Genomic DNA, 10226 nt, shown 5'->3' on the forward strand with positions numbered 1-10226 from the left:
ATCTTGTTTAGTAATAACTGTAGTCAATTATAGTTTTGTTCTGAACTTTGTATCTGTGAGCCTGATGTGCTTTTAAAGATAGGGACTCAGACAAGATAAAGGCTCTGATTACGAGAATTGGTGCTGAATTGAGACCCAAAGAAAGTGATTAAGGCTATTAGCAGAGTGTGGCAAAGATAAAATATTATTTTGAGACAGCTGTCAGTACTAGGTAGCTTTAAAGAACTGCAAAGGTGATGTAAAAAAGTGTGTTAATTATATACAAAGGTCATTTAGGGATTGAAACTACTTGGAGAGCTGTTGATACTTCATTCGCTTCAAGTGAACAGGCACAGCAAGGAATCTGTCAAGACAGAGCTGAAAATAGAGATGGTAGAGCAAACAGATGGAAGATATTAGAAATTATTTTGTTTTCCTCAGCATTTCCGGAAGTCTTATTTTTCCACAGTTGTCATCTCAAAGATGCAAAGAAGGAATTTATCATTTCAAGAAAAATTAATTTCTTTTGTGTTTTATAATCCTGATAATACTATTTCCTCTGGTATAGAGAACTGCAGGAAGGTGGTTCTCCCACATTTATTGCAAGGTTGTCTGTATTAAATTGGGCTGAGCAATTACTGTCTTTTACTGTCAGTGTTTTGGCATAATAGCTTTTCTTCCTGAGGGAAATACCAGGGAGATACTAGTTGTTAAAGGCTGGCAAGCTTTTACTGACATCAGTGCTCACCCCCAGTAATTTCAATGAATGAGTCCTTTAGGAGTCACGTGAAACCAACACCTTAGCCTAGCAAAACAGGCTGGAGGAAATGCAAAATACTCACCCACTGTGCTTCTACCTGTCACTAAAAGCGCAGTCTTGTCAGTTATTAACTGTCGATACTGTCTGGGTTTAAACCCAGACAGAAGTAAGCCTGAATGTACTGGCAAAGCATTTCACTGATTCCTAAGATGCTTTAGCCTTGCACGTTTCAGAACTGTTTATGTAGGATTTTTTTGGCAGACTATTAAGTAAAAAATTAACGTGACCTTAGAGAGCTGGTAATTAATTGTAAACAACATGATCTGAAGGGAGTGTGTTTTGCTTCTTGAATTGTTAATGTATGTGCCACCATCTGTCTGTCCATATGTGTTTTCTTTCCTTTCTTTTCCTTCCCTGCACCCAGCAAATGCTTTAAACCAAGGCAATAAAACAGGACCACGCATGTTAAGGTTCTATTTCTGAATTGCTTCACAAAAGCTCTTTCCTCTGACATTTTTAGTCCTATCTAACATAAAACTTTCTTGAATTTTCCAAATATTATACACTACTAATGAAGCTTCTTCATCGTTAAGAGATGATGGGAATACTAATAAACATGGTTTCTTGCGTTTACTGCTGAATAATGCATCTGAAAAGTTCTGCAGGACAGAGTTCTAGTGTGTTCTTGTGCTTTTCACATTGCTGCTGTTGCTACTGGATGTCTGCCAGTGCTCTGCAACAAGGGAGGCTATTAAGACAATGTAGTGTGGAGGTTTTGGTCTCATTGTAGGTTTTGCTTCCTGTTTTGGATGCTACAAGTACAGAAATCTTTACCTGTTTTCAGTTTATGCATGCTTTGTGCTGACTTCCAGATACAGAGGACTGGGGAATATCTGGATATTTAGATGTCTTAGCCTGTATCTTTAAAACAAAAGATACAGATGTTATGCACACAGCTTCATTAGTAGACAGTATTTAAAATTGTGCTTGAAGTTTATGTGTTTTTTGAGGTATAAAATCTGAGAAGCAAGGTTCTGAGTCTGCATATATATTCCCTACTGAAAATCTATTTTTCCTCTTCATGAGATGTCTTCAAATTGTTTGATTTATCTTGCTCTTACTTTTAGATTGCAATGAATATTATATGGATGATATGTGCATGTTGCAGTTACTGAAGGGCCTCTGCCTGAAACACTTGGGAAGACTCATGCAAGCTGAACTGTGTTTCAGTAAAGTAATTCAAAGGTAAAACGACATAAATAGACTTTTAACCTCTGTTTTGTCATTTCGGCTAAAATTTCTGATACTTTTGTAGAAGCCATCATGTTAAATTTTGAATAATAAAACTTCAACATCCTGTTAAGGAGCTAAAATTAAAATACCTCTGAAAGTAGTTGCACGACCACAGAACTCTGCTAAGATTTTTCTACAGCAATTTAACACTATATATCTTCATATAAGTCTGACGATTTAGACTAAATACATCAAACTGATGGGTAACACATTTATCTAAATACATTTGGAATTATTGTTGTATTTGCAGAACTATAAATACAAGTAAAGGTAATTCACATGGATTTCTTGGGGGTTTTTTTAGGATTTTAGTACTTCAGTAGTTAATGTTTCTCTGTGTAGGTGAGAAGTTGGTTTTGTTGCTGCTCGCTGCTGTTACTTGTTTTAAATGAAAACTTGAGTTTCCTGTGTTACAGATTTATCAGATACTTCAGGTGTCAAATCCATATCTTCTGTAATAACTTTTTAATATAACACTGAGCTATGTACTGATTGTAGCTGTAAACTTTTTAGAATTTTTAGAGTAATTTGGCTGCAAAAGCAGTTTTTACATGTGCAACTTTTCTAATAAGTAATTCAGAAAAAAAAAGTATTTAAGGAGAATTTGTAACATGCAATTCTACTGCTTACTATTATTTTCTTGCCATCTTCCCTTCTCTTGCAGTTTCTAAGATTTCAAGTGAGTTTAGTCAGGGCAGTGGGGTTTGGTTGCTTACAAGTCAAAGAAATGTTTCTGAAAATCTTGCTCCAAAGGTAGTTGACACAGTGCAGGCTTTTAGAGATGAGACATCTCAAAAATTTTCAGACAACACTTCTTCATAAAGTGGGTGTTTTGCATGGGGAGGAGGAGAGGTTTTCTGGTAAATTAAATATGTACATTCCGGTCAGCATTACTCTCTCTGTTTCTTGGGCTGCAGCAGTGCATTAAGACATAAGCACTCTGCCTGCATTACAACACACTTTCTGTGCATCAAGGCTTGTCTTGGTGGATGAACTTCCTCTTTAGAAGTGTTTCTGTCAAAATGTTGAGAGCTTTTCCAGTGTTTGTTGTGAACTTTTCCACAATATTTTCTGCAATATTGGTTGATGTTACTCTATCTGGATAAGAATCAAAGAGGTGACTAAAAGACACAGGAAAGGCCAAGATGTGTGATGCCTTCTTTACCTCATTCTGTAGTGGCAAAATCAACTTTCAGGAGTTTAGATCCAGGAAACCTATGGGAAAGTTTAGAACCAGAAAGAATTACTCTTGTGGAGGAGGGTCAGGTTAGGAAAAGTGTGGACGAACTAGACATACATACATCCATGGCAACTGGACATACCAAATGAAATTGTCATATATCCATGAGTGCTGAGGAAGCTGGCCAATGTCGTTGTGACACTCCATTATCTTTGAAGGGTCATGGCAATTGGGGAAGTTTCTGAGAACCAGATAAAACAAATGTCACCTCTGTCTTCAATAAGGTCAAGAAGGAAGTTCTGTGAGACTGTAAGCATGTCAGCTTCTCATCAGTCCCTGGGAAGGTGGAGTAAATAATTCTGGAAACCATTTCCAAAATCATGAACTTCATCAGGAGTAGTCAGCAGGGATTTATGAAGGGGACATCATGCTTAACCATCCTTATATTCTTCTACAATGAGATGACTGGCTCAGTAGATGAGGGGACAGCAGTGGATGTTCTTCATCTTGAGTTTAGAAAGGTTTTTGACACTGTCTCCCACGATATCATCACAGGCAAACTGATGAAGTCTCAAATAGGTAAATGGGTGGTGAGGTGGGTTGAAAACTGGCTGAACTGCTGGGTTCACAAGGCTGTGATCAGTGGCATGAAGTCAGCTGGAGGTCAGTCACCAGCTGAGTTTGATACTGGGGCCGGTAGTTTGTAACGTCTTCATTAAGATTATGGTACAGAATGCAACCTCAGCAAATGTGCAGATGATACAAAGTGGGAGGAGTGTCTGATAAACCAGATGGGTGTGCTGCCATTCAGAGCAACTTAGATGGGCTGCAGCAATGGGCTGACGGCAACCTCAGAAGTTCCACAAAGGGAAGCGCCAGTCTGTACCCCTGGGAATGAATTAACCCATGCACCAGTACAGGCTCGGGGCTGACTGGCTGGAGAGCAGCTTGTCAGAATATGCCCTGGGTATCCTGGGCATCACAGTCAACCCCAAGTTGACTGTGAAGGAGCAATGTGCCTTTGCAACAAAGGCAGCCAACAGCATCCTGAATTGTATTAAGAGCAGCAGCATCATCAAGTCAAGAATGGCGATCCTTCCACCCCCTCAACACCGGTGAGGCACCATCTGGAGTACTGCATCTAGTCTTGGACTCACTGGTATGAGAGACGTGGGTCTAACAGGACCACAAAGATGGTTAAAGGATTGATGCATTTGTCATATAAGAAGCTGAGAAAGCAGGGAGTGTGAAGCCTGGACAAGAGAAGACCTGAAAGGGTTGCCTGAATGAAGGGATTTTGTTTTGGTTTTTTTTTTTAAAAAAAAACAAAACAAGTGACAAAATGAAAGGTAACGGCACAAACAAATACAGGAAATATGGTACAAACATAAGGATTTTTTTTTTATTGTCAAGCTGGTCAAACACTGGCACAAGTTGCCCAGAGAGACTGTAGAGTCTCCATTGTTGGAGATATTTGAGACCTAGGTGGACACAGTCCTGGACAGGTTGCTGCCATTGACCATGCTTTGAGCAGAGGACTGGACTAGATCTCCAGAGGTATGTTCCAGCCACAGTGATTCTGAGAATTTCTTGTGTTGAGGAAACATTGAATTTTCTTAATTCTCTGCTGATTTGTTCAGGCAAGCTAGGTGTGTGGGAAATAGTATTTGTATTATACTGCCTAACCTAATGAATGTTGGTTTTATCTCAAGTTATCTTTTTTGGTGTGTGGTTTGTTTGTTTTTTTTTTTTTAACTGTAAGTCACACAATAGGGTCCCAGTCTTGGAATTGTGTTCATGGTGGCTTGGGTAACATACCACAATACAAAAAGAAAGTAGGAAAGAATAGATTTTTGCTCCTAAAAGGTCATGTTGGCAGTATTTTATATCCACTCTTTACAGGTGTAATTAATGTGCACAGAGTTAACCAGTAGGGAAGGTTCCAGAGTGTTTTCTCTGGCCATGTGCTTTTACAGGCAGTGATTGCATTTTAAAATCGAGTGGTTGCTTGAGGAAAGGCTGCAGTTAATCATTTCTGTATTTTTCTGGTTTTCTAGTGAGAAGCAAATAAAATATGATAGTTATTTGGTGCCATTCACCTTGTATGAGTTGGGTCTTCTGTACAAACAACAGGATGAGAGAGAAAAAGCAGTAAGATACATAGAAGCTGCAAAGTAAGTGGAAATTTTTATTTGTATCAGCTTGTAGATGAAGAATAACTGGGTAACTTTAGCAGTGAAGGCATGTGCCTTTTCTTTCTGCCAGCCCCTTTGCAAAATACTAGTTACAAGTCTGTGTTTGTCACTTGAGTTGTCTGATATAGTTGAATTTTACAGTTTCAGGAAACTGTCCTTCAGACCCAGTGGAGTAGAGAGTATCACACAAGATGCAGTATAAAGGGAAAATGTCTCCTTTTCATTTAGGCTTCAGAGATGCTGAGGCTCCACTGCATGCATGGAATGGAGCAGGAGAGTCCAGAGAAAGGATCTATACCACCTGTGTCCCAGAGAGCAGCTGTGGGGCTTACATCTGCTGCGCTAAAGGTGTTAGTGGGAGTAGGTTGAAAGCCAGTACGCTTCTGACCACCTTCCTTTTTGCTTTTACATCCTGTCACAGAGGAGCAGTAGGGAGCTAAATTCACTGTACAGCGGTATCTGTAGATTGTAGTATGGGGTAGAATTTGCCCCTTGTGTGTACAGAAAAGTGTACCAGTTGTGCAGTGGTGTGGTAAGTGTGAGTTAAAAACAATCTCCTAAACCCTTTTTTAGAAACATAGTAGTTTTTTTCTTTTTGTTTGTTTGGATTGCATAATGTGATTTCCCTGTGTTTTATTGTTCTGCCTGAATTGTGTTTCGAAGCTGAACACACACTGTCGGCTACCAGCCTTTCTTTATTGTAGACTTCTAGATTGTCTTTCCACAGCAAGCAAGTAAGTGGGAGGGCTGCTGTAAGAGTCAAAATAAGTGAAAGAAGTAGTAAGACATGGACTCAGTTTATCAGGACATTTAATTATTAGTACTGTGTAACTTTCTGCTCAGTTTGTGGATGTGGCTTTAAATGTCTCATAACTCCTCTGTGTATCAACCTCCCTTTCCTGTTGAAGGGATGAAGGCTGTTACCTTTGGTGCTTCAGTGCATGTATGGAGTAACAACCCAGGCCAAAACCATTTTTCTTAACATAACTTTATTGTTTGCAGGAACAACTACAAAGAATACTCTATGGAGTCCAGGTTGCACTTCAGAATTCATGCAGCACTTGACAGCTTGAAAGTGTCACCTGCTTCAACACCTTGAATGAGGAGGGAAGCTTTTAATGCATAGCCTACGCAATCTTTTTGCAATCTTTTTTTAATCATGGAAAAGAAACAACTGATGATTGTATTCTGTCATCTCTGCTTTGATGTGTGTCATTCCATTAGACTGTTCTTTTTCTGTATAGTACATATACTGTAGCTACTTGATACTTTAAAGAAAAACTTATATTTTATTTGATAAAAATAATTTAGTATTTGACTTGAATGGGGGATATTTTAAAAAGTTGATGGTGCAATAAAATTTAATGCAAACACTTTATTTTTTTATATGAAAGCAGATGCTGGTTAGACAGTAGAACTGGTGATAATTTCTGCATTTTTTTGAAGGTCTGATATTCTGTAGTACACTTGAGACCTTTGCCTCTGGAACAAAAATGCAATGTCTGCAGATAACCTTACACACATTTGGCATACCATATTCTGAAATTTGTGTTCCAGAGGAAAAAAATTCATCAGCTTTAACTTAATTTCATTTTGGGAACAAAATGAACCTGTCTGAAGTGCAATATTTTTACACTGTCAGATAACGTTAAGCAGGGCTACAGGTATAATATAATGTCTTTGCAGGTCTGTTTCACTCAAATTAAGTGGTTACAGGGGATATTTTTCAGCCATAAAAAAGAAGGTCTTCTAGAGACGGTAAGATATCACGTATTCTGCATTCTTGCCCTAAAGCAGAATCAACAGTCTTATGTTGTTTCTGACAGAGTTGTTTAACCTGCTTTTCTTAAAAAAACTCCAACAACTTTGCACTGAGAGACATCCTAGACTTTTATACAGGATGCCTTTCCCAGTAGGAAAGCACTGGGAAGTTTTTCCTGTCTACTCCAAATACTTTTTGGCACAACTGAAACAGATTGCTTCCCATCTTCCATGCCATGGATCTGGAGAAAGATTGTTCTTTTCCTTTTATGAAACAGTCTTTTAATATCAAAAGATTAGCCCCCTTATTGGTATTCTTTGTTCTTGGATTCCAAACCAAATAAATAAAAATTTGAATAATATATTTATTTTCCTAATAATGGAAATAACTCATAGTAATGCAAGTTGATTGTGTATCCAGTTTTATACTTAGCATTAAGAAAAAGTGCATATTCTAATCACAACTTTCTACCAAAAATGGGTAGTAAAATTGAGACGCAAGTGCATGTATTTTTCTTTTAATATTAGTATATGAACATCAGTATGAAATTGAGGTTCCCAGTTCATTATATATGCAGATTCTGCTAGCTGTCTATTCCTAAAAATAAGAATATACTTGATTTTTATTTAAATATGCACCCAATGACTTGTTCTTTCACCAATTATTGCAAAACTTACCCATTTCTATATTTTATTAATGCCAGTATATTGACTTCTGCACAGTAAATTCATAGTAACTATGCTCTTGTATGTGAATCTGTGCCCTTAACTCCCATCCAAGAAAAAATACAACAAAATAAATAGGTGAAAAATGTGTCTTCAGTAAATAAGTAACTGAAAGTTTCTAATTAAGCAATCAATATAATGTAAATGCTGTAGTTACTCTTCTCAGGTGAGTCTTCTATGACTTTAGAAATGACTTGAGTCGTTTAATTGCATATAAATCTGCAATACAGTGGCATATTTACAGGTGAAGTAAGAGTTTGAAAGTACGAGCTAAATAAACATAATGGGTCTTTCAAAGTAGAAACCTGATCCAAAGTCTGTTGTCTGCACTGGTTTGGATTTCTGCCTATTGTAAATGCATAACTAAATTATTTGTGTAAAATTATACACATGTAGATTTGGAGCTTAGATACCTGAGACACTGAATAGCTGAAAAAATGCAGCATGCTTGTTTTAAAATATATTCCATTGAATGTAGCTAAAATACAAAAGATATTTGTCTCTTTGTCAACAGAGATTAGCTCTAATTACTTGCCCATTTATATGTATCTGATTATAAGCTGTGGGAAGCAAAAATAAAATTATGTATGTTATATTTTCAGACAATACTTTTAATACTGCTGGGTATTTATTTGTATGTTCAGTTTAGGATTATTTTGGTTTAAGCGGGTTAGTGGGTTGTAGTAATCAACTGGGACCACTTGATTTTCTCATGAAAGGTGTTGAAAAGTTTTCAGTAAAACTTCTGTAATTTGATTAAAGTAGTAATTCACTGTACAGAGGAGTTAGAACTGGGACTACAGACTCTCAGGATGGAGCATGAAGTAGTCTATGATACCTTGTTTTTGTGGGGAGTGTCAATATTTTACGGGTGATTTGAAATGAAAATCACAATTAACGAAAAGTAAACAATGAGCAATGTGTCATGTAGCAGTGTACCTTTTTTTTTTTCACAGACTAGAATACTGACTGCACAGAGTAAAAGATACTTTTTTTTTCAGTTCAGCCTTCCAACGTCAATATTAATGCCCTGTGTGTGTTATGCTGTCTCTTTTAAGATCAGCCTTTTTGCACTAATACAGAGAACAGACATATCAACACAAATTTGCAATACCCTCTGTAGTGTTTGAATGCCCTGAGGTCCCCAGTATAAGTCCTTTTTACAGCTTGTCTCCTTTTCTGTGCTGCTGTTCCAAATTTGTTTGTTAGAAAGCCTAATTGATCAAGAGTCTTAGCTGTATTCTGGACTTTTTCTCCAATTTACTAACAGTGGAAATATAAATGTATGCGTGTGATTTGTAACCCTTCACATAAGGTAGGTCTTAGTAGAGTTTTAGAGATGCTTTTTCTTCCAGATGCTGCAGAAGTACATGTCTCCCCAACACAATGCATCTTTGATGCAGTATTATTTAGTATATTATGTCCAAGTTAAGTGATTTGTAGCTAAGAGTTTAGATGAAAATTCTGGCCTTTGTTTTTATTTTTCTTTTTTTTTTTTATCCTGCTGTATACTGTACTGGGCCTTAAATGCAACTCTGATTTAGTCTTAACTACTTTTTATAATCTTCACCTCATTTGCTCTTGTTCCATGGGAATTTTGAGTAACGTGCTGAAACTTTGAAACTGAGCAGAGCCGAGCACTTAACACCTATGATGTTATAGCCTCTCTTGATAATAGTAGGAATTGAAATATATACAATAGCAAAGCTGAGTCCTTAATTTAAATATGTAAGTTTAGCATTGCTTGCTTATGTTATGACAAAAGGTCATTCTGATCTTTCTGATACTAGATGTTTGGGTTTTTTAAGGTGAGGAATAATAAAGAAGCCTGGTTATAAGACAAAATTTCTCATTGATTAAGAAATGTCTACTTAGAAAATATCATAGAAAACTTGTCTATGCATATCATTCAAGTGCTTATTCTGTTGGTGAGAGATCATTGTATTATGTTTCTTAAGTCCTAGCTCACCACTTTTTAATAAAAACTGAAAGACAATGTATATTAAAAGAAAGCTAATTAAAGATTGTTTTATGCCTGTTCTAATATGCGTGGGTAGCAGCTGTAGTTAGCACCTTACAGCCAGGACAATGTACAATAATCAGATCCTGTTATTTCTAAAACGCCTTGCCAACTAACATGTAAAAGAAGTATTTTCTTGCAACAAATCCAGCTTAGACTTTGCAATTATTTTATTACTAATACTAATGTTTAGTGTCCTTTTGTTTCTATATATTCTGACACTGTGTAGTTCAACAGAGAATGTTTATATTTGCTCTGGTGGTGCGGTTCATTTACTTCTAAACTGTTGAGGTTTGGACATGTTCATATCTG

The 10226-nt window shown here is 36.9% G+C and overlaps 1 protein-coding gene across 10 annotated transcripts in view; it reads left to right on the plus strand.

The window, feature by feature from the left end:
* The window catches only part of TTC39B (tetratricopeptide repeat domain 39B), a 75105-nt gene extending 65165 nt beyond the window's left edge, over nt 1-9940 (plus strand). For 9 of the 10 annotated variants that reach the window (XM_040579050.1, XM_040579055.1, XM_040579049.1 and 6 more), the window contains 3 exons: nt 1867-1984; nt 5270-5386; nt 6410-9940. In XM_040579050.1, coding sequence (XP_040434984.1) covers nt 1867-1984; nt 5270-5386; nt 6410-6506 — 332 coding nt within the window. In that variant the 3' untranslated portion in view covers nt 6507-9940. The remainder of the gene's footprint in view (nt 1-1866; nt 1985-5269; nt 5387-6409) is intronic. The other variant, XM_040579051.1, reaches the window with a different exon arrangement.
* Nucleotides 9941-10226: the final 286 nt, after the last annotated feature.

Source organism: Falco naumanni, chromosome Z, assembly GCF_017639655.2.
Source record: "Falco naumanni isolate bFalNau1 chromosome Z, bFalNau1.pat, whole genome shotgun sequence".
Taxonomy (NCBI): Eukaryota; Metazoa; Chordata; class Aves; order Falconiformes; family Falconidae; genus Falco; species Falco naumanni.